The sequence below is a fragment of the Euprymna scolopes genome, chromosome 31, assembly GCF_053919585.1.
Source record: "Euprymna scolopes isolate OS-2025 chromosome 31, ASM5391958v1, whole genome shotgun sequence".
Classification (NCBI taxonomy): Eukaryota; Metazoa; Mollusca; class Cephalopoda; order Sepiida; family Sepiolidae; genus Euprymna; species Euprymna scolopes.
This window is the reverse complement of record NC_136512.1, coordinates 50,460,682-50,487,374: the sequence shown is the minus strand read 5'-3', so window position 1 is coordinate 50,487,374 and position 26,693 is coordinate 50,460,682. Positions and strand designations below refer to the sequence as shown.

At 31.0% G+C, this 26,693-nt stretch overlaps 1 protein-coding gene across 4 annotated transcripts in view; it reads right to left on the bottom strand.

The window, feature by feature from the left end:
- The window catches only part of LOC145255739 (pleckstrin homology domain-containing family G member 1-like), a 521,632-nt gene that overhangs the window by 105,144 nt on the left and 389,795 nt on the right, over window positions 1-26,693 (bottom strand). For all 4 annotated transcript variants that reach the window (XM_080114372.1, XM_080114374.1, XM_080114370.1 and 1 more), the window contains one exon: window positions 5,103-6,079. In XM_080114372.1, the coding sequence (XP_079970498.1) occupies window positions 5,103-6,079 (977 nt within the window). The remainder of the gene's footprint in view (window positions 1-5,102; window positions 6,080-26,693) is intronic.

Genomic DNA, 26,693 nt, shown 5'->3' with positions numbered 1-26,693 from the left:
AATTGAAAAAACTTGCTTAGCTTAGATGGTAATGTATAAGGCTGGACAGCTATATGTTTTGGTTTCGATTCTAGCTGATGGTACCCAAGTCATTTTTTTAACTTTTGAAACCACTTACTATATATTGGGTACAATATAATAATAACTTGAAAATTGATATATGGGCTATTTGGACCTGTGGAACAAATTTGATTTGGTTTTTAGCAAGAAAAAAAAATGCTAGGTGTTTAAAATTGAAGAATTATTGAAAAATAGGAACTTGATATGCATAAGTTGAATTTACGCATTTATACGTTTAAGTCAGTTAATTTGTAAAGTTTTAATAAGCATGTGGAATTAGCGCATGATACTGGAGAGCTAAATGTTTTGATTTTGATACTAGCTGATGGCACTCAAGTTATATGTTTAACGTTTGAAATCAATACTATATACTGGGTACAATATAATAATTAGAGAATTGGCTCCATAATAATAAATACGACATCTGTACAAATTAATAGACTAAAGTGTATTTACTGTAGAATCAAATTGGCAGGAGTCCAATAATTGAATGTTTCAATAATTGCTATGTAAATCAAGCTAGAACTTCTTAATAAATTATCAAATCATGGATTATCAGCCAATCAGAAAATAGAGAATGGACTTGACCATCTGAGCATAATGGAACTGTAGCAATTCCATATTGACGATCTATTATCTTTTACATTAGCATGTTCTCACTCACACAGTTGGTTAATAAGAACACCATTTTTGTGAGAAAGGCTTCACTTCTGCTCAAACCTAATACCAAAACAGTGAATTGAAATGTCTTTTGTCTTTTACAAAACAATCAGAGTTGAAACGTCTGCTCTGCCAGATATTAGGTTTCTTTTATTATTTGCAGCCAGACGAGACAAATCCTGACTTTGTATTCTTGTTTTCATAACTCCTACTAAACCATATTCATAGTTAATGAAACTGTATGATAAAATTTAAATCGTAGATGGATTTGTCTTCCTTTATAACCCAACTTGATAACTAAAAATATCCAACAAGAAGGCAAGAAAGATGGATTTGTCTTCCTTAATTACCTTTCCTTCATACAACAAGCTCTAAACCTCATCTACAAAACGGCCATCTTGATATCATCCAACTTTACAGGATATTCTGTTTTAGTGTTCTTTTCATTTTATTTGTTTGTAGCTGACAGACTGTTGAGTAATGCTTACTAAATTCAATATAAACTAATGTACAATGTTCCAACGTTGACACAATGGGTCAGGAATCGTCTAACACTTAATTAAAGGTGTAAATTTCTGTTAAGTTTTCTTGTTGTACAAAATCTCAACCCTTTCTATCTAATCATTTTGTATTAACATTTAGTATTTTTGTTGTACAAAATCTCAACCCTTTCTATCCAGTCATTTTTGTAAAATACTTTGCACTACAAGTTTTTAATATGATCAAATGATGCAATAATTATGCTTGGTAGAAAATATATTTTTTAAATAAATAATCTGTAAATGTTAGATTATTTAACCAATAAATCGAACCTCAACACACACTATCACTCAGTCAGAATAGATATGGGAGTAATACCAACTCCAAGGTGACTATATCCTCCCTAAAGGCCCCAGATGTCAGCCTCACTACAGGATATAGTTTAAGGCCATGCCTAAGGCTGTCATGAATAATTGTCTGTAGCAACAGTTTAAAGATGAAGAAAAATACAGAAAACAGTACACAACATAGCAGATCTGAACTCCTCACAAAAAATTTAACAAAATAAAAAAAAAGCAAGAAAAAGAAACTTTCAAACTGTTTGGGAAATAAATTCTTAAAAAATGTCAGTTGAGAATATGGTAAAAAGCTGAAGAAATATAGTAAAAGATTTAGGTGCAAGAACGTTACATAATAATACATCGAAAAAAAAATGTAGGGAGAAAAATCGCTATTTTAGAAAAAGTGTATGTTTTGAGTGGGATGATATTAGGTTTCATTTGATGAGGGTAGATTCATACCCCATAAAAAGAGCAGATGTTTCCGTTCATGCATTTTGCAATTCTAAAACGAGAAAGAGAAAAAGATCCTAAAATGATAAGGAGTCCACAGAAATATCTGATGAAATTCTACAAGGTAATATAGAAATAGATGTGTGCAAGGTAGATATTATAAGGTTATATAAATAGACGATTCTAAGATTAAAAAGGCACGCAATAATATCAATGCTGACTACATCAGATAAGCTTGTCAGTGGTAAAAATGATATTTAACAAATATACCCATAAATATTAAGTTGTATTCTTGGAAGTCATCCTGCGCAACAGGAACTAATTTCAATAAGTCATCATAATTGCATGAATATGAACATTAAAGGCAATGTTTATAAAAAGGAAATTTGTATTTAACTGAGACGAGCTCGTTTACATGTGATAAACGTTCATTAATGTATCATCATGCTTAGGTAATCTCACTGATTAATGACACCAAAGACATAAGCAATACTTATACCATCATGATTTTACAAAAATGACGCGATAGAAAGGGTTGAGATGTTGTAGTCAACATTGGTATTACTGTGTGTCTTTCATGAAAATAAGGATACTTTTAATTTTTGTGACATTATAATAATAGATATTAGGCATCAATGCATATTTGGACTATTTTAAAGAATATTATGCCATAGTATGGGCACATTCTTCCATTTAAAAATTAAAATATTTCAGATTTGTATCGAATTTGATCTAGTCATTAGTCTAATAATCAATAAGAAAGTGAAATCGAGGAAATCTTGCTTAAATGTTAAATATTTTCTAGATTATCATGTAATGGATTTGAATTAACATTGGAATGACATCATTATATCTTGTTTTGAATTTTCGTAGGAGGACGTAAAAATGATACTAGACTGGTCTTTTTAGAGAATTCGTTTTACCCATCCTGTGGCAGTTATTTTTCTAGTTCAGAATATAGAAGGAATACATAAAAGGTTCATTAGATTTATAGAGAGATATTGGAAAAATTGGTTATCACAACCTATGATTTTAAGTGGTCAGAATAACTATGGACAATGTAGTTAATATTTCAAAGAAAACAACCAATTTGATTGTTTACCTCAAACATCAGAATTTCTTTACCAAGAGAAAAATAAATTAGTGGATTAAGTTGTCTGGATATGTGATGAATATAAATAGTGTACGAGTTTAAACTGACGATAATGGTATAAAAGCCACCGATATGCATGAACCATATCGGTGGTTTTTAAATGAGACATTTATTATGTGTATTATTTGGATTTTCCAGGCTTTCATTCTCATTTTGAGTGTTCTTTTCACAAAGTTTCGGTCAATATAACCGCCAACCTTATTATCGAACTCTAGAATCTTTCCATTGAATTTGTAGAATCTGCACAAAATTTCGAATGGAACTCTTTAATCCATGGCGATAGAAATCCTAAGCAATTTACAATTGTATTTTGACTGTCGCTTGCACTTCAACTTCTAATAGAGTATAAGTTTGCAACTGAATTTTACTAAGTACTTTATTATGCCACGGGTCCTTCCAGCAAGATACACCTGAAGAAGGTCTGAGGTTACATCGACCAAAACATTGTGAACATAACACTCAAGATGAGAACAGTAGTCCGAAAGATACGAATAATCAATCTTCATCTAAAAAATTCAGAAACGATATATTTATTATAATTTAACAGACTGGAATTTATACATATGTATTATGTAGAAACTCAAATAATAATTTTTTTTTTCTTTTTTAATTTTAGGTTATGGATATTTTCATGAAGTATTTTTCAATTGAGACATAAATAACTACTATGACATTTTTTTCAACTCAATGACTGGAAATCTGAACAGTCAAAACAAGTTTGACTTGTTGATGGCAAATTCCAACAAAACTGCAAGTTTCAGTGAATAAAAAAAAATTCAACATATTTACATTGCCATGTTTTTGAACACGAATAAATTACATCTTCATGTACAATACGACCTTGTAGTAAAATCATCAATATGTATATTAAGGGAAATAACTTCTAGGATGAGGCTGAATTGTTTGTCCTTGGCTAGGTATGATCTTAAAAGTTACATTATGAGAACCAACATTTTTGTTTCTTTTAATCATCATTCAACACGTTTTGTATTTTGATTGATTTTAATACAATAATGATGACATACTTTTTTTTGTTTCAAATTTAACTGCAGTTTTTACAATCAAAGTCACTTGAAAAATAAATAGTTGACTTGTTTAAAATAAAATTTCAAGTTAGCTGCTGCTTGGTATGATGTCGTGTGGTAAGCAGATACACAACAGATAATATAAAAAATTCTTTAGACTACAAATTATATTTCGATAAAAATTCGCACACACATACAAAAAAAAACATTGTGAAACAAAATCAAATTCTTGTCTTTCCACATTGTCACCGTAACTATAACTTGTATAATTGAAATTGTCTAAAAATAAAATTGTCTTGTTACAAAAAAATAATACTAATACTTCAGTCATATGTTGTTGATAGTTGCATTCGTTTGAATATATACTGAATCACTTTTAGTAATACATTTGAAGCAATAGATATAACAGAAATCCAACCGACTACTACTGGCAGGATCAATGGAAATTCCAGAGTTGTAACGTTCTTCTGTTGTATATTGCTGTTGTACTTAAAATTATGCCCATTTTATGGATCTCTGGCAGAAATGGAGACACTATGAAATTATTGTAGCACCTTAAGTACTCTGATTAATGATTAGTTTTAAAATATATCTGGTAATGGAAATATATCTGCAAAACTTTCATAGAAGTTTGGAACTTTTTTCTATGGATAAAACCGATTCTACACTTTGACACTTGCCCAAAATACCAAGTAAGTGCACTTTAGAGTTTCGTGCTTGATACAGTATCGACATGAAATAACATTTTTTAAAATTACGATTTTTTGCATTATATCTTGGGTGATTCCATATTTTAAAAAGTGCAGAGTGATAGTGTATGAACATGAAATGAGTGCATTGCTACATATAAATTAGATAGGTTAAAATATTGAACAATAAAAACGGTTGTTTTTTTAACAGATTTTGAAAATAAAATAGAAAATTCAAACTTACTTCTTTCATTTCCTTTAAACATTTCACATAAGTTTGCTCTGTTTCCACAATTTCAGCGACAACCCTTTGTATATAAGAGACGTAATTTGAGAGAGATGATTCATTTTCACCTTCGTCGTCAAGATCTGTTGGGTTGGGTTTTCTATCATCAGTTAACAGTTCACAAAGCGATGGCGATGGGGAGCAGCTGTTACGGCAACTTAGCAACTCACCAGAATGTCGCTGCAAGGTGTAACTCCCCACGTGAGGATTTGTAGAGGAAGACGCACTGCTATGACTTGACATTACAGATTCCTCCTCTTCCTCCTCCTCCTCTTCACATACTGCTTCTTGTGGCTGTAATAATTTGATTCCAGCACCATAAGGTACACTCTGTGTCTGACTAGTTCGATCTTCCTCACAGAGCCGCTTGCAAGTTCCATCAAAAGAGGAAGCAATGGACTCTGAATCGATAAAGTCTTCTGTGCTAACAACAGATTCAAGATCTGTGTTATCAACTGTGGTAGCACTAGGAACGTTACTGCTTCCCAGGCTGGAGCCATTTGTTAAAACTTCAGTATCCGTCATATTTAACCGCTTGTAACAACTGTGTCTAGGCAACGATGATGAAGAGGCAGAAGACATGGAACTAATACTTAACGGCCTTTTCCTGCTGTCTAACGCTGCATCGTCATCAACCATATCGTCAACAGGCAGACATATTGTTGGAGGTGGAGCTGTATTGCAGGACATAGTTTGTTGGCTGTCGAAAGTTGTTAGCCCATTATTTTGTAAGTAAGGTGGTCGTGATGATAATGAGATTTTCTCACTTGATTTTTGAGATGTTGCAGGTTGGTCCCGATCCATGTGACCCTCACCTTTGTCCTTTGTAAACTCTGAATCAGTTGGCTGCTCCTCCTCAGTGCTGTCATTGTCATTCACGCTCACAAATTTGTCATAGATGGACAGAATTGCCCGTGACAAGTCAACCGATGAACCTGAAAGAAAAAAAAGGACATTTTTATAAAAAGCATCAAAGATGGGGGAAAAAATTGTACGAGGGAGGAGTGGGTATCATTATTTACATTGGTTTGTAATTTGTTTAGATGAGAATTTAAAGAAGCATCCATCACTGAAAACAAGAGGCTAAATACCAATTTATTTCTCATTCTAGTAATCAGTTTATACATTGTTGTAGGAAACCACAATCATTAAAACACAAACATACACTGGAAAAAGAGGGAGGATCATCTCGAAAGATAATTGGAAAAAGTTAATTTTCCTTTTTGAAATTTCAATGAATGAAAATAATAAGTTCATTTTTACCACAACTATAAATTACTTATCACTACTTAGAAGAAAAAAAAACCCTGCAAATTTTCATATCTCCTTTTTAAGATATCCAAGCTTTAAATAAGTATGTTTTTGTGTCGTTCTACCTAGTATAGATTGAAAGGCTTTTTCAATATTTTAGTTTTATTGAATACAGGCAGGAAGACCAGAAACCTTGTCTTTTGGATCCCATCTATAAATAACATTACCTTTTTTATTCGTATTTTTTAAACGTTTTATAGCATTCAATTTTTTTATTGAAGCCCAAGGATATACTCAAAATTAAGTGTCATTCATTGAAATAAATTTTGGAAAATTTATAGTCTTTAACACCAAGGAACACACTGCATCTCTTATGAATCAATGATGAACTTTGTGCACCCTTGCTCCAAGCCCTGAACATTCTATTCACATTTCTAATGCAAGATAATGCTCCCATTCACACAGCTGGCAATGTCAAGAGTTTCCTTAAAGAGCATGATATTCAGTGTTTAGATTGGCCTGCACAATTTTCAGACCTCAATCCTATCGAAAACGTATGGCATTACATCAAGCAACAGCTATGCAATGATAAAATTTTAAATCAGGAAGAACTTTGAACAAAAATTAAAGAGAATTGGGATGTCCTAATACTGGAGTATTGCCACAGACTAATTCAAGGAATGCTAAAAAGATTGCAGGCTGTCAAATTGCAGAAGGGCTGTGCTACTAAATAACTAGTTCATTATGTTCTTGTTGTATTTGTGTTGCATTAATATTCTAAAGTTACATTTAAATAAACATGTTCCATTGTGTAGAGTTTCTTTTTGCTTTCTCGATTTGAAGCTAATATTTTTAAATTGACGACAACACTAGGATACTTCAATTAAAAGTCAAATATGAACAGGTAAAATTATAGAGGAATAAAAGGCGAATCAAATTAGATATAGTTTGTTTAAACAGTTGCATTCAATTTAGCTTAAATTTGCGGTTTTTGAAAAAATAACAAGTGCTGACTTTCTTTTTGACGCCACTGTATACACACACACACACACATATATATATATATATATATATATATATATTTGGAGGATGGTATCATAAAAAGCTTAAACATCAATGAAAAAACAAACAAGAATTACAGCTTTTTATATATACCCCATTAACCTCACAATTTTAGGATAAGATAATTATTGGAATAGTAACTGATCTCTCAAAAAATATGATAAGGAATATAATAAATAAACACTGTCTTTGTTTTAGATTTTTAGTTGGTTATATTCAGTGTGGAGTTCGACTTTTAGGCAGCCTGTAGCCCAGCGTTTCCAAAAAACAACTTCAGTCTTAACCTGAAAACGAAATGAAAAATTGAACATAACTATTGAAATTATATATATATATATATATGCTTTTAAACACCAGTAGAGGAAGCAAATCACTTGAAGAGATAAAAAGAAATGACACATAATATAAACATTATAAACGACAGAAGTTGTTCATAATATCAGGAATGTCAATCTCTTGCAAAGTTGCATGTTTATTTCTCATTATTTCTTTTCTCCATGATGATTCTCTTTGAAAAGATATTTCTGTACCACAAAATTGGCAAACGTTTATGGTGGCACATTTTTGATTTGTCTATTTTGTTAATGTGGAGCCTGGATATTACACTCTTCAGAAAACACAAGAACTATGAAATACTATGTCATCTATGATAAGCCTAGATCATCATCATCATATTTTGGATGGCTTTCAGAAACTGACGTCCAAACTAGCATGGCCAGGACTTTATTTCTCAAACCCATCTTTATCACTTTCATGTTTTCTTTTTCCTTATTCTGCTGTTATACATTGAAAGAATTCTCATCCAAAACAACAAAGTCTCATGTTCTGCCTAAAATCTCCCTATAATGTCCAAATCCAATTTTCCTCTTAGGTCACAAGATCTGTGACTGTCTTTAAGAATACAATACACGTATGCAACAAGTTCGGCAGAGCACAATCCATTGAAGCACTTGTAAAACAAATGCATGGATGCAATAAGAGTTGATGCTTCATAGCCAATGTTGGCTCAATTAGATTAGTGCCTTTTTTAGACTAAGACGGAAAGAGACTAGTGGTTGGTGCTGCAGCCCAGATGTGACAACATACTCCATGCATGGATGAATGGTGACTTTGTAGAGATATAATATACTGGCGAGAGAAATTTTCTATTAGTAAAAATTCATTGTATTCATAGAATCGTTGACAATGTGTTGCTATACCAAAAAAGAACAAAAAACGATAATAAACAACAAAAAACACTAGTATCCTTCTTGTAACCCAAGATAAATTTTACTTTTTTTTTTCTCATACAGCATTATCATACTGTGTAAACATGTCTGATAGATTCTTCCCTTGATCGATTTTATTTTCGAACTTCCTGCAATACTCAGCACTCTATATTGAAAGAGTCATAACTCAAAGCTTTCCTACAAAATATGACTGCATAAATCACATACAATCGAATATGAATTCTGTCAATTAGTTTGCAATGGAACCCATTAAAGCAATCATACTCTTCTCTTGGAAAAAAAAAATGCAATATAATAAGGATTTCAAAACAAAAATATTTCTTGAAAAAATATTTGGAGAAAAAAATATCCATATATTAAGAAAAAATTAAAAAGAACTGAAAAAAAAAAAAAATCATAAGGAATACATTTAACGTTTCTTTTTTTAAAGTGATGTCCCTTGGCAGCAGATTTTTATCTCAAGTGTAAAGATATTACGTCTGAAGCAGCTTAAGAAAATAGATTTAAGTATCAACATTCGCAAGAATATTGCCAAACAGAATACTTATCACAAACCACGCTTCAATTCTCCTAGAAACTTTATTTGCCGAACCAGTTTTTGCACTAGGAATTGCATCATTTTGGAGTTGTAAGTCCAAGAAGGAAATGGGGTCAGCTATACATAAGATCCCTTCATTCCAACCACATCTAAGAATACTTGTTTTAAAGTTTATAAAGGTTTCTCAACGCTATACATATAAAAAGGCAGAGTAGATAGATTGCTATCCATTATTATACTAAATGTGAGTTAATCAACGTTTGTTTCCGTAAGACTTTTTCTTACATATTTTAATAACACAAAATATACCTTAGTTTTGAAATTGGATTATGTTTAAAAGAAATTACATTTTAATCTATCTAATTAGCTGTAATTGTAATTAACTGAACAAGTTTTCCATCTTTCACTTAGCTATGTAAGTCTCATTATCTCTTGTACCTGCTTAATGTCTCTGAGCATTTAAAAAAAAGTAACTATGTTTAACTAATTTACATAGTGTGTTCGTATACACACACTAAACACTGATGAAAATTAGCTTGTCAGAACAAGTCGCTTTAGACAGTATCTATAAAAGGCAAATATAAAAGAGGAATTTCTGTTTTTAGTTGTGGAATTTTCTTAACATGTTACAGGTTTTTGGTTTCAGTTTTTTTTTAGCTTATATCCACCCCAAACACGACACATTGCCACCTAAGATGTAAGGGGGCTACTCTGATAGAGGCCAGATTAATAAGGAAAGCAGCGAAATACTTGTTCACTTTACATTTATATTTCTGATTGCTAGTATAGTCGAGCAAACAAGGAGCAGAGAAGGAATTCCAAAGGCAAATTGTTTGAGAAAAGAAGCCATTAGAGTAGAAAGTCTTCCGGTATTTGGTACTTCAAGGTGTGGAATTTTGCTGATTGTCAGGTTGAAATGTTTATGTTGAAGGGCACATATGCAGCAAGTTCGGGAGAACACAATGCATTGGAGCACTTGCAAAACACATGGATGCCACAAGAGTTAATGCTTCGTAGGCAGTGTTAGTTCGATTAGATTAGTGCCTTTTGTAGATGAAGACAGAGAGAGACTAGAGGTTAGTGCTGTAGCCCAGATGTGACAACAATACTCCATGCATGGGTGAATGGTGACTTTGGAGAGATAGAAGATACTGGCGAGAGAAGTTTTCTATTAGTGAAAATTCATTGTATTCATAGAATCGTTGACAATGTGCCGTGATATACCACAAAAACAATAAATAAAAAACAATTGTACTACTAGTATCCTTCTTGTAACTCATGATAAGTTTTTTTTTCTTAATATTGTTGACAATAAAAAATATTCTTAATATTGTTGACAATAAAAAATATTCTTAATATTGTTGACAAGAAAAAATATTCTTAATATTGTTGACAATAAAAAATATTCTTAATATTGTTGACAATAAAAAATATTCTTAATATTGTTGACAATAAAAAATATTCTTAATATTGTTGACAAGAAAAAATATTCTTAATATTGTTGACAATAAAAAATATTCTTAATATTGTTGACAATAAAATATATTCTTAATATTGTTGACAATAAAATATATTCTTAATATTGTTGACAAGAAAAAATATTCTTAATATTGTTGACAAGAAAAAATATTCTTAATATTGTTGACAAGAAAAAATATTCTTAATATTGTTGACAAGAAAAAATATTCTTAATATTGTTGACAAGAAAAAATATTCTTAATATTGTTGACAATAAAAAATATTCTTAATATTGTTGACAATAAAAAATATTCTTAATATTGTTGACAATAAAAAATATTCTTAATATTGTTGACAAGAAAAAATATTCTTAATATTGTTGACAAGAAAAAATATTCTTAATATTGTTGACAAGAAAAAATATTCTTAATATTGTTGACAATAAAAAATATTCTTAATATTGTTGACAATAAAAAAGGCTCCTAAAACTTGTAAAAAGGGGAGTGATTTTCTACATAATAATCGATAATTATACGATCCAAATAAATGTGACACTTTGCCAACGAATCAATCAAGCACTTAATATTTGTTATCTCTTTGGAGATCGCTTTAAAACTATCTTCTGAAGTCAATTATTTTTTTACAAAAGTTAAAAGCAACAGCAACAATAAGTGCAATAAGTTCAGTTAAATATTTCATCTGATATCAAAAAATGCCATTTGAAACACTTTGCTATAACCATTACTTCTGAATTCATCTAATCCCTAAATTTACGTTTTATGTAAAAAAAAAAAAATATTTTGTCATGCAAGTGTGATACATATGTTACTAATGTGATTTATTTTTAATAAATTTTTATAGATTATAATTATGAAGAACAATATTTTTTTAAATAAACGAGTCACTGCTTATAAAGACCCAAAGGCAACTCGAGGATAAGAGTTATTAAATGTGACATGTCGATGATAAAACATTGTGTGGATTAGTAACAATTGTTTTAAATTGGTTAAAATTTGATTTAAGAGGACGACTCAATAAGAATTTGTTTATGCTGGACTTGAAAATGGTAATATAGTCAGCCAGAAAGCAGCCCCATCGTATTGTATCCCACAGACGGTAGTTTTAGGAAAGAAAATTTGCTCATCGAAGTTCAACTTAGTTTTAGGTGCACAGAGGAAAAAAGAAATTTATTAGCAGTAGTTTTAGCTGAACAAGTTTTTATTGTAAAAGTTTTGCAGGCATAGATTCAAGTCAAGCACCCGCCATGAAAATAACGAGAGAGTAGAGAATTTTGAACTGAAAACCTTTAATTCATAGGAGTATATTGTTCTCTTAACAGTCATGACAGGATAGAAGTTTTAAGTAATTATATTCCTAGTAGCCACAGAAACCCATAGCGTAATGGATAAAGTGCTAACCATTATCAGTTTTAAGTGATAATCTTCTAGATAATGGAGGTTTGTTTATCAGCATGGGTGATATAAAGAATTAAGTCTTTACCCGGTCATGGTTGACGGAATAAGAACAATCTACTCTAATGGATTAAAAGGGTTTGTTTTAAAATTCTATAAAGATTTCAAAGTCTAACAAGATGCACTTGGAGAAGGTTGGTGATTACATTGGCTAAAACATTGTGAAAATAACATCCAATAATTATACAATCCTCATCTAAAAAATTCCCAAACTTAATATTTTTTTATTCAATGTTATTAAGACTTAGTTGGAAATTGTTACAATATTAAGAAATTGTATTTTTTTAGGTAGATGGATCTATAGAAATCATGTTGACTTTTATGGGGATAATATTGTTTCGTTGTTAGTCACTTTACATTTGTTTGCATTATTCAACAAATCATGACAATGACAACAACACATGAGCCTTGTTAATGGTTGAACGCCAGGATTAGTTTGAGTGTATCAATGAAATGACCCTGACTTTAGTTACCCTGAGTAATAGACCTCCTTAGATATTCTTTGAAGCAAGAAATGTAACCTCCCATCCAATGAGGGGGAGGGGGATTCTACACACAATCCCTAACTCCAACTCCTTTCTTCAATTCAGTCACTTCACTATTGATTCACAAGTCGCCCTTCACCCACACCCTCACTCTACTTTATCAGGTTCAACTCAGTGCAAAGTCTGCACTGGCCTTTGTTTAACTTGAAAAGCAGGTCCAAACATCAAAACACTAACTCCACCTTTTGACTTTTAACATTTATAAAAACACTGGGACATTTTATACAAAAATGTCACTTTCAAAATAAAAGTCCTCCAAGAATGAAAGTTTTTTTTTTTTTTTTTTATCATTTTGGTTTTGTTGTTGTTGTAATTACTTTATTTAAAAAATGATATCGCAATATTGAAAAATTCGATTTCGTAAAATAACGTTTTCATTTTTCTTATCCGGATAATTTTCGATTAACAGTAGCATACTCTTACACCATTTACGATCTTGGCTTCCTTATAATAAAACCGGATGTAGATTTTTCAACAGTTTTGAAGCGTATGGCAAAAAATAGACACGGTTTTTGTTTCTTTACTTTTCTACCAACCAATAAGGTGTCGCTAATCAACTGCTGGTAAGATATACACATAAAAGGGATGATATTTTTCCCCACTTAAGAGTAACTTGAGGTTTACCTCACCATTGTTACAGATGCGATGAGGACTGAGTAGCAGTCGCATTGGCAGTAGCAGCATCCTAGCAATTTATGACAATTAAATTGCTAGCAACAGCAGTTCTGATGCCTCCAAGCCATCACAGTCATCAGCAACATTACTATTCTATCAACGGCAGAATGTTCCTTTTTTTTTTTTTTTTTACATAGGCGGCACCACTTATCAAGGCCGATCGGTCACTCAAGGATAAGGGTTAAAGAGTGTAGAGTAGTCAAAAGGACAATATAGTAATCAATAGTAATGGAAGTTCGGTAAATTTGTTAACTTAAGTGGAACGGCTCATCAGAAACTTGTTCACGTTGGACTTGAAGACAACCACACTATAGACAGCCGGAAAGCAGGAAAACGGAAGACAATTCCACAGGCGTGCAGTTCTAAGAAAGAAGCTTTTATCATGGAATCTATGTTTAGGTTTAGGCACAGATAAAGAGTGGGGAAAATTATTGATAATGTTTTCAGCTAGTCTAGTGTTTCTTGTGAAAGTTTGGCAAGGGGGGACCATAGATTGAAGCTCAGTCGAACACAGGAATTTTAATAACCTTTGCTATCAAACATCGATGCATGGATCGTCATAGTAGCTTTGTCCCTATCAATGAGCTGTGTCCCTTACGAACATCATTAACTTTTATGGAATGAACACTTCTTTTATTGTACACTTAAGTTCATCTTGATATTCTGTCACGGCTCATCCTACTCTCGTCATCTATTTCTACGGAGTCCCTCGCTCTTAAACCATTGGTAAAAACGAACAAAAATCATTCACAGTAAACCATGTTATGTGGAGAAATAGATAAGAGTGAAAAATTGTTTTGTTTTAACTTTTAACAATACCTATTAGAAGCAATAAAGCATATTATATTTTATATAATAAAGTATATTTATATATATTGAACGCAAGTTGCTTTTTCAGCTGTAGACATACTGAAATTGGAGGTTTATATTTTTTCAAACAGTGTCCGTTTCGATTTTAACTCGGCTGATCCGATTTCATCAAGTCAATCGCAAATAAAATTTATTCATATTACATTACATGCCTGACAGATTTTGCTTACAAGATAAAACTTATATAGATTGCTGTACGTATGAGCAATCATTATATCAACATGTTTATAAGTTACTGCTACACAACCATCAATTTTTATGAAGGAGAGCATGCTTTGTCATATCGATTCTTTAAGAAGAAGCCATCCCTGAAGATCCCCAGAAGATTGCTATGTCCAGTTGTGGACACGTCCAACTTACTTTTACAAGTCTTTCTATGAATATTAGATACAAGGCTATTGGTTTCTCTTTGTACATAGCTATATTAAACTCATGTTTGACATTTGTTTAATTGGATCTCATGTGACTCAGAAGAAGAACTCTTGACAGGCAGCTTCTCCCACATAAACTGTAAATATGATTGGGTTTAAATGTGAGACATTTTACACTAATTGCTTCTGCAAAGTACATTTTAAAATCGAGTACTCTATAGATTTTGCGTCAAATCTGACATAACCATCAGATATACACTTGCATCAGATCAGTCACTCCAAAACCATCCTCTCCAAGTTCTCTTCATATCAAGAGTTTTCAGGTTGTTTTTGACTTTGGTTTGCATTTCAAATGTTTGCCTTTTTGCAGTTCCTCATACAAAAGTTGCTTAATAATTCTGTAATCTCCAATCCTAACCCGACGGTACTGATTCCAGTGCATGTGCATAATATGTATAATAGGTGCTTCTATCCTTGCCACTCCAGCTCGTTCAAGAACATTGATGTCTACTTAATATTTAAGATCCTTCGGAAACATGTTTGGTGAAACCTCTCCAGAAGCTTAATGTGGCCAAGAATAGCAGGATTATTTTTGCATAAAATTAAAATATCAACAAAAATATTCCAATGTTGTTATTAGTAACTTTTTATCCTTTATAATTAATATAGATTCACGCCAAAGGCTTAAAAATTGAACGCATTGACCTCTAATAGTCGAGAGTCTGAATGTAAAAAAGAAATGATCTCATAACAATCAATAGAAAAATATTAGTTATTTTATGGATTACAATAAGCTATAAACCAAGAAGAGCTTATTAAGTGATAATAAAAAGAGAAAAATACGATCAAACAAAAAAGAAAATGTCCTGGAGAAATAAACCAGATGGAACAAAGACCCCAAGTACATTGAGAGCAATAAACTTCCTTAAAATTGGACTATGCCTATTAATCGATTATTGCTACTTTCTATCAAGAGTTATGTGCTTTTCCATCATTGATAGTTTGGACATGGTTTGTCACCATAGGTGGCGTTATTATTAATCTTTTTATTATAATGGCGGTATTAATTTGCATATATCCATTGTTAGTCGATCGTAATCAATCTACAAAGGTGACACATTGATTATAATTTTTTTTTTTTTCTCTTGTGTAAAACAGATGGTTCTTGTTTAAGGTGGTGAGGATTGGATGGTCGAAGACTTATAGAGATTTTTTTCATCTGTCAGTCAGACATTTTTTAAAAGTAATAAATACATTGCAGAGTTTATCTCATTTCAAAATATCACAAATCTTAACTTTTAAAAATAAAAAATATTGCATTAATTGTCAATAATTCCCTGATGCTTTGACTTCAAATCAAAACCTTTTCAAGATTAAGACATTATTTTAACAAAATAATTATATTTAACAAGATAAATGTATTAAATATAAATATAAATGTATTAAACAATTTAATATTTAATATATTTTATTTTAACTACATGTTGGTACTAAACAGTTTAATATTTAATATATTTTAACTACATGCTGCTATTAAACAATTTAATATTTTATATATACTAGAATTTGGTCTCTAGTTGTATTCAAATCGAGATTGAAGATAGGCAAGAATGAGTAACTGTACCATTTTGTATGTTTTATGAAAACATACAATTGATAAACAAGAACAACTTAAAAAATTGATAAACAAGAACAACTTAAAAAATTGATAAACAAGAACTTAAAAAATTGATAAACAAGAACTTAAAAAATTGATAAACAAGAACAACTTAAAAAATTGATAAACAAGAACAACTTAAAAAATTGATAAACAAGAACAACTTAAAAAATTGATAAACAAGAACAACTTAAAAAATTGATAAACAAGAACAACTTAAAAAATTGATAAACAAGAACAACTTAAAAAATTGATAAACAAGAACAACTTAAAAAATTGATAAACAAGAACAACTTAAAAAATTGATAAACAAGAACAACTTAAAAAATTGATAAACAAGAATAACTTAAAAAATTGATAAACAAGAACAACTTAAAAAATTGATAAACAAGAACAACTTAAAAAATTGATAAACAAGAACAACTTAAAAAATTGATAAACAAGAACAACTTAAAAAATTGATAAACAAGAACAACTTAAAAAATTGATAAACAAGAACAACTTAAAAAATTGATAAACAAGAACAACTTAAAAAATTGATAAACAAGAACAACTTAAAAAATTGATAAACAAGAACAACTTAAAAAATTGATAAACAAGAACAACTTAAAAAATTGATAAACAAGAACAACTTAAAAATTGATAAACAAGAACAACTTAAAAATTGATAAACAAGAACAACTTAAAAAATTGATAAACAAGAACAACTTAAAAAATTGATAAACAAGAACAACTTAAAAAATTGATAAACAAGAACAACTTAAAAATTGATAAACAAGAACAACTTAAAAATTGATAAACAAGAACAACTTAAAAAATTGATAAACAAGAACAACTTAAAAAATTCATCTTTGACAAAAGTATTAAAATCCATTGGCAACTTTTGAAGCTATCGTTCATCTAACAGTGATAGACATCAATAAATCCATAATGTCTGCTCAATATGTTTGTGGCAGATCTAATACAGATTCATTTCATGTGATTATGTGATATACAAGTCTTCAGAGTGAGATTTAAAAAAAACGATTAAAGTTACCTTATTCAATTTATGTTGCAACTTGTCTTTTATCGTGTACGAACTAGTCATTTATCAAAACGAATTTCAATATTCAGAAATTCTTAGCATCTTGGTGCATTCATTACAAACACTTTGGTTGTTTATTTAAAATTTCATTGATACTATTGCCTGACTCAGTATTAAACATAAAATGCTATTTTTACGCTCGAGCATTTCTTGAAGTTTATTTTTGATAATCTGATCACCTGAACACTGGATGGTCGACATGACATAAACCAAACCAAACCAACCCAAAACGTTAAAATAGTCAGCAGTTTGTGCAGTCGTAATACAATGTCCCTACTTACTTGCCTCCTTCACTTAACAGATTGAAGCCCTACGATAAGAATCGAGTACATTAGAAAGTTTGCATAGATAATTCAAATACATACAAATTAAATATTTGACAGTAACAATGATAATCAAAACAAATTAAATAGTTCAAACAAATAATGGGAAGTTAAATAAAGATAAGTTCAATATTTGAAGCAAATAGAAAATAAACAATAATTAAAAATGATTAGAATGGAATTGTAAACAAATGACAATTGGTCTGAATTTTAAAATTTACAATTTATAAGAACAATAACAAAAATTGGCCTTATTTGCAAGTGCAAAAAAATTATCACGTTCTGTGAACAAAGAAAACAATTAGATATAGATAAGAAAGAAAAAGAGGCAGGATTAGTTACTGAGATATTTGCTTGGAGAAAGATCATTCTGAGAAGAAGATGTTCAAGATGTAATACATTTAAAGACATACATTATAACAACACTGCGTATAATATACATGTATGGTTACAGACAAGTCTATACTCAGTATGTAACATACACGTTATTTTTGTTATATAAGTTCACATTACCCCCCCACACACACACACACACACCTTCATGCATCACACTTTTTAAGATAATAAGACCATTAGACGAATACATACATTCCGGATGACAATGAAGCACGTAAAGTTATACCGTTAGTTTATGCAATCGTGATGAAAGGACACAACATGTGATTAAAGGACATATTATTGTTTGTAATAGCATAAAGTGTTGATATGTAATACTGCACACAAAAGCAGAGTTAAACAAAAGATCGCTTTTTAATATGAATCCACTCCTATCCCAAAAGGGCACTCTGGATTGAGATAAAAATCAAAATTATCTCAGTCTAGAAGGATTTCTTTCACTAACCTAGAACAGAACAGAATAATTATAGGATGAAAACAGATACTGCACTTTCATCTTAGCAAAATGGTGATACCAGTTATTAAAAAAATTTAAATATAAAAATATGGATCGTTATGAAAATCCACTGACATTCTAAGTGTATGATCATTATAACTATTTCTTCTTTAGCAAGTTATATACGTCAGGTGATACTTTGAAAAGATAACACACTAGGATAAACACACTGACCCACAAAAATGTCTGAACAGCCCATAAGCATTTCTAAATAAGGGTGTCTCAGACTATTAACAATGAAAAGAGAGAAGGTAAAACCTGGGAGAATGGACTTCCTAAGTTACAACAAAATTTCCTTAATCCGATAGTAACAAAGCTATTGTCAGACTGATTGTCGAGGATATATCCTCGACTGGTATGAACACCTGTTTAAGAAAGTGGGTCGATCTGAAAAAAAAAAAAAACTTTTTCATTGTGAAGCAGCATCAATATTAGATTTTGTTGCATAAGAGAAAAAATATTCGGAAATGAAAATAAATCATTAAGTGACTTGACTGCCATTTAATATAATGACTACACAATATCGTCAAACCAAATATACTAATTCTTTCATTAAAAATACTTGAAAAACGCTGAGATTTGTTGCAGATACAACACAGCAAAAATGTTTAAAGCCCGAAGGGAAAAGAAAACAGAAGAAAGCATGAAAGTAAAAAATATTTACTGTTACTTATCACAAACGAAAACATGGCGTGAATATCACGAAATCCTCTCCAGTTTTAACTGATTGTTTTCGTTATTTTGATATAATCTGGAAGTAAAATTTAACATTTTCTCTTATAGTTCTTTCTCTAATTAATAATTCTCTATTTAATAATCTTTTTCCATATTGCAAATTAGGTTACTATTTTCAGTGACATGCGATTCATTTTTGTATGCAATACAAATATTGATATCTTTCAAATTTGGTATGCACGATTTTGTATATCTCTGCATATATAGTTCCATCTTCAAAAATGGTTACTCGCAAATATGGTGATATTGTATATCTCTGCATATATAATTCCATCTTCAAAAATGGTTACTCGCAAATATGGTGATATTGTATAACTCTGCATATATAGTTCCATCTTCAAAAATGGTTACTCGCAAATATGGTAATATTGTATATCTCTGCATATATAGTTCCATCTTCAAAAATGGTTACTCGCAAATATGGTGATATTGTATATCTCTGCATATATAGTTCCATCTTCAAAAATGGTTACTCGCAAATATGGTGATATTGTATATCTCTGCATATATAATTCCATCTTCAAAAATGGTTACTCGCAAATATGGTGATATTGTATAACTCTGCACATATAGTTCCATCTTCAAAAATGGTTACTCGCAAATATGGTGATATTGTATATCTCTGCATATATAATTCCATCTTCAAAAATGATTACTCGCAAATATGGTGATATTGTATATCTCTGCACATATAATTCCATCTTCAAAAATGATTACTCGCAAATATGGTGATATTGTATATCTCTGCATATATAATTCCATCTTCAAAAATGATTACTCGCAAATATGGTGATATTGTATATCTCTGCACATATAATTCCATCTTCAAAAATGATTACTCGCAAATATGGTGATATTGTATATCTCTGCACATATAATTCCATCTTCAAAAATGATTACTCGCAAATATGGTGATATTGTATATCTCTGCACATATAGTTCCATCTTCAAAAATGGTTACTCGCAAATATGGTGATATTGTATATCTCTGCACATATAATTCCATCTTCAAAAATGATTACTCGCAAATATGGTGATATTGTATATCTCTGCATATATAGTTCCATCTTCAAAAATGGTTACTCGCAAATATGGTGATATTGTATATCTCTGCATATATAATTCCATCTTCAAAAATGGTTACTCGCAAATATGGTGATATTGTATATCTCTGCACATATAGTTCCATATTCAAAAATGGTTACTCGCAAATATGGTGATATTGTATATCTCTGCACATATAATTCCATCTTCAAAAATGATTACTCGCAAATATGGTGATATTGTATATCTCTGCATATATAGTTCCATCTTCAAAAATGGTTACTCGCAAATATGGTGATATTGTATAACTCTGCACATATAGTTCCATCTTCAAAAATGGTTACTTGCAAATATGGTGAGCTTAATAGAGTTTTAAGTTGTCTTTCACACAAAAAAACTTCAGTCAATGAAATAGAGGAAGTTTTGCCTTATCAAATTGTGTTTCGGTCTGTTTTTGTAAGGTTTAAATTTGAAATTTTTATTTGCTATTAAAAAATATATTATAAACAGACATGAGAGAAAAGAATAGATACTAAGGTAATTATTTTGCCATATGCGTATTTATATTTACATATAAAAATAGTGCTAAAATAACTTGGAGTATCTCATTAAAATAGCATCTAAAGCATCGAAGCATGCCACAAACCAAAGGAGCATCAAACCTAACAGAATTCCTGAGAGGACGAATCGTGGGTCAACACAAAATAGCAGGAAATTTTTCAATACCCCTTTCTACTCTTAATAATATAATCGTACAATACACGAGAGAGGACAAAGAGTGCACAAAACCTCTTATAGGTTGCCCTGGACCCTCTGAAAAGACTGTGCGTCTTGTGAAAAGAAATGTTGAAGAGGATCCTGAGATCAATGCCTCTGACATTGCAGCACAAGCTGGTGTCAGTCCCAGAATAGTTGCCAGGTATCTTCACAAGCTGGGCTACTATGGTAGAGCTGCAAGAAGTAAACCTTTTTTTTGTTCTGCCAAATATCAAGTGCAGAAAAGATTGGACTTGTGAGATGGTGAAGAGACCTATGACATTTGAACCAATGTCATCTTTTCTGAAGAGTCATGATTTGTATTATTTCACAGCAGTGGAAGGGTGTGGATATGGAGTCTCCCTCAGCAAGAGTTTGACTTAAAAAGACTGCAGCCAATACTGAAGTATGAAGGTTTCCTGGTTATAGTATGGGGTGCAATTTGGAGTGACAGAAACATCAATTCTGCGAAATATGTTTCAATATTACATGAAGGACTCCTACCAATATTTTCAAGCGATAAAATGAAGCCAGTTGACTCCCTATTTATGAAAGATGGAGCTCCTTGTCACTCTGCTAGGGCGACATAACATTGGTTGAACCAAAATGGTATTAATAAACTTCCATGGTCAATTCAGTCCCTGATTGAAAACCTTTGGAGAATATTAGATCAGAACCTTTGCAAAAATATATTGGAAGCCATCTTCTAAGCCTGAACTTTAAGCATTATTGCATCAGACATGACGAATATCATTTTGAGGAATCTATTGCGAACTGATCAATGTCATGTCTAGAAGGATCCTAGCATTAAAACAGCCAAGGGGATGTCAACCAAGTATTAGTTATTAAATTTGTGACTATTTTTGATTTTGTTCTATAAATTATATGTTTATTGAAATAAACTGTTTCTATGGGCGTCTATTTTTTCTCTCATGTCTATGAATCATATTAAGATGCAATACTTGCTGAAACGTATCTTATACTAATTGTCAAAGTTGAATTCTTGTGTCATTTCTTGAGTTTTTTGTTTCAACTGGTGATGGCATTTTGCCAATGATTTTATCTAACAATTAGAATTTAATTTTTTGCCACAAGATGAGATTATATTTGTCAGGATTTTTCACTTGTTTGGATCATTTTTAGTTATACACTATGAACCGTCACTTCTAGACCAATAGCATATGAGACAGCATATTTTCTCATTTTCATAATTCGGTGGCTAATTAAGCTACTAAAATAAATTTGGCGCCAGGGTTAATGTTTTTCAACGATCTATACGCACATGAAAATTTTTTAGATGTAATGAAAAAAATTTTTTACTTGGAATACTTCAATGTGCCGCCTACCATAAGTATCCTCTGATATCAGGCGCTGTGTGCTATTTGCTGGATGTACATGGATCTAGGTCGTCATTTGCTTGCACGATCATGTTGTGGAGTCCATAGCAATACACCACTCACCAATTCATGCTTGCTCCTCAGACAGTGACCAGTAAATCATAGGCGTCTCTCTCTGATGATATTAGATATGGTAAGTAGGTTGCCATAAAGTTGCTGCTTCGTTGGATGATTTTGCCAAGATATATTTAATACTGTTCATAGCATAGGGTGTATGTGCTGTCTAGTTTTATTTCCAATCTTTTGGTGAGTGTCCAGGTTGTAGCACCGTAAATAAGGACAGACTCTACCACTGCCCTGAAGAACTGCCTTTTCAGTTTGTTAGTTAGCCTCGAAGTCCATACTGAATGCAGCCCATAGTTTTGAGATGCGAATTTCGATATCTCACTCTGTGGAAACTATGTTACTGCCCAGATACGTAAACTCAATGACTTCTTTTAGTGTTGATCCTTTCACATTGAAAGTCATAAACTTTGTCTTAATCGCGTTAATGTGGAGACCAATGTCATTTGCAGACTTTTCTAGGTTGCTTAACAGTGTTTGCGCATCAGAATGCTGTGGATAACAATCATATCTGGCTTGGTAAGTAAATGAGATATCTGGGCGCAAACGACCTGCCAAAGCTAAGTTAAAGGCAAACATTCCGGAAAATGCATGTTCGAAATGGAAAGCACATTTTGAAAAGCTACTCGGAAACAAACCAGAAGTGACAGACAAACCAATTCAGCCGATTGTTGCACAGGAACTCGATATTGAGGAACTGGAGGAACTTCTAACTGTACTAAAGAAGACCAAGAATCATTAAGTTGCAGGTCTAGATAACATACCTCTCGAAGTATGGAAGACAGGTGACTTCAATGACATCCTTTGTACTTTGCACCTCTGTTGATACACACAACACGCTAGGCTTCACCCTAAATAAATCCAGAAGCAGACGTCATCAATCAGCACACATAACTGATGCAGATTACGCAGACGATATTGCTTTGTTCGCAAACAACACTGCTGAAACAGAGTTAGTGTTTACAAATGAAACTAAATGATTAAAACATGACAGTTTATCTATTTATAGAAATTCGTTTTCCATTGTTTTTGCAGTCGAAATGATTTTGGTTAGATTATTTGGTTAGTTACGGTTTCATTTTTGATAGAACGCCTTCATATTTTGGACACGTTATGAAGATCGTGATAAGAGAAGGACTTTAAATTAATGAATGGGAAATGATAATATAGGAAACACATTTTTAATAAATGAGGATAAACCATTATCACTTGCACGAAAATTGCTAATTATGTTTGTTGTTTATGAATGTCTGCCGAAAACCAATAATATTTTGAAAAAATCTTAATACAAAATGTATACCATTATTTTATTCTTTGCAAAATTATATTACAAAAAATTGTATTTGCTAAAATAACTTTTCATTGACCATACAAATTCTGATATTAATATCCTCTTAACAAAAAATACTTCATATTAGAATAGATATTTAGAGTAGACTGCCTTATTAAACAACGCATCTAGGAAATGAGAGCTTTGAAATAAAACCTTTAAAACACTTGGGAGCTCGGAATCTAATAGCTAAGAAGGTTATCCAAAACCGGATGGATGGACGAAATCAGAAATGGATTATTGCATAACAGCATCTCAAGTGCAATGCACTTAAAAAAATACGATTTTGATGAATTGAGATGTGATGCTTTCTACTTTTAGAGATCAGCTAAAAGCAGAGTCTTTTTGTAGATGGTCTTCATCTGTTTGGGCAATGAGAAAGAATTCATTACAAATGTTTTAACTTATATAGAAACATCTCAGTTTTCTTTATGATTCATGACTTTAATTATAAAATTTCTCTTGCATATAAATACATATAAATTTGAAATGAATTGAATTCACTACTTTTTATTGAATTTGGAAATGAGATCATATGTACAACAGTAGCTCACATAGATGCAATATATATATATATATATATTAGTGGTCTGGCAAGGCAAGAGGGGAGACAACGAAGCAAAAAAAAAAAAACTAAGCAAAATTAATTTCACATCAGAAAAACTGAAGCTAGCCTGCAAGGACACTATATATACAAATATAAGCAAATTTGGGCATATTTTATTGACTTAAAAATATAGGTTCTTTTTACTAATTGTCATAAGGTTTTAGCCAAAGAATAGTATTATAATCTTCAAACAGCTTGCAAATTTTCATGTAGTTTCGTCCCAAAGAACCAAAGATATAGGCATTTCAATATTTAATTTGGCTACGAATATATATATATATATATATATATATATATATATATATATATATATATTCTTCTTTCTATCTTCTTCTTCTATATAAATAAAATGAACTCATTTTCTTTTCTATCTATCTATCTTCTTTCTTCTATCTATCTATCTTCTTTCTTCTATCTATCTATCTATCTTCTTTCTTCTATCTATCTATCTTCTATCTCTCTATATAAATAAAATGAACTCATTTTTCCCCGTGTGAGTTTGGCCTTAATAGGATTAAAAATCAAATGTAATGTGCACAAACTGCAGCACAGGATCTGAGGTGTGCTATAGGCCTATTACCCTTACACTTCCTCGATAACCGTACATTCCTATATTTTTCCCGGTGAGAGTCCACTGCCAAAATCGGTTAGATTCAATGGAAATTGCAACATCTTTTATCTCTATTAGATTCCTCCTTTCCCTACTCCCCATTTACACCGCATCGGATGCGTTCACAAGAAACAGTACGAGACAACACCGGTTTGGAATCGAACAAGGTTATTTATGTCGTTTTTTTTGTTTTTTTTTATTCTTTCCCTGATTTATTCTTTCTGTTTTTATCCTACATAAAATAAAAATAAAAAAAATATAAAAAGAAAACGCGATTATTATTATTATTTTGTTAGTGTAAGACGCAACCTGCGGGACTAACCAGTTTTTACTTCCGGGTTTAACGACGCTAACCTTGAAATATAACTATACCTTTATTATTGCTTGCAACTAAACATTTACTTTTACACAAAGAATTAATTCTGTACTGTTTATTAATACAACACAATGATATCGTGAATTCACTTGCATTCCACTTAAATTAAAATTAAAACAAATTCATTTAGAATTCGAGAAAACAAAAAAATTCCTTTAGAATTCGTTTACTGCGGGATTGATATTTGACCTAATTCACTTTTTAGTTAATTCATTACGTTTTTTTCTTTTCTTTTTTTTTTTTTTGCGCTTCCGCCTACCTGGGCACCGCCAGACCGTTCATTTTTTAAATTGTTATTTGTTTTTTTTTTTTTTTCACGATTTTTTTCTTGATAGTTTTAACATTGTTTTTATAATATTTAAACAAGGTTATTACTTCGCTTTGTTTTCATTTTACCCCCCCCCCTCCCAACCACACATGCAATTAAAAACCCGGGCAACGCCGGGTACCCACTGCTAGTATGTATATATATATATATATATATATATATATATATATGCGTGTGTGTATGTATATATATATATATATATATATATATATATATATATATATATATAATAATTTACAAAGAATGCGACAGAGGTAAAGTGTTCCTGCTTGTTTTCTTTTCCTCATAAAGGAAATGATTCTTTTCCTTAATGTTTCATTGTTAAAGTGTTTTGTATTTAATAAGTTTGAAGAAAGGCTGTTCTTGTGAAAATTTTCAAACGACATATTATTTGAATTTGTCGAAATGGTCTTGAAACAATTGTAACTAACAATGAAATACACTTTTTGTTGCTATCAACCCATTTCCTGAAGTTTTGGTTTTTGTTAAAACAGTATATATACAAGTTAGAAAAGCATTTCATCCAAGGCATGAAAATTGTTAAACAAAATGTTTTTACTATAGGCTTTAAAAATAAAGGTACAAGATTCAATTTGAAATTTATTTATCTTCAAAGTGCACGTGTATAAATTTTACAAAGTAAGGTATAAAAATTTAATTTGAATCAAAAAATTACCTTGGATTTATTTTATGTAATGTACATTCTATTGCACTTTAAAAAAAATCATTGAAACTTTTATATCTATATCATTAATTGCTAGATGAAAGATAATGTTTTTAAAGTGCAACAAAATGTACATTATATACAATAAATAACATATATAAAACATTTTGTTACCATTTAAAAACATTATCTAGCAATTAAAGATATAGATA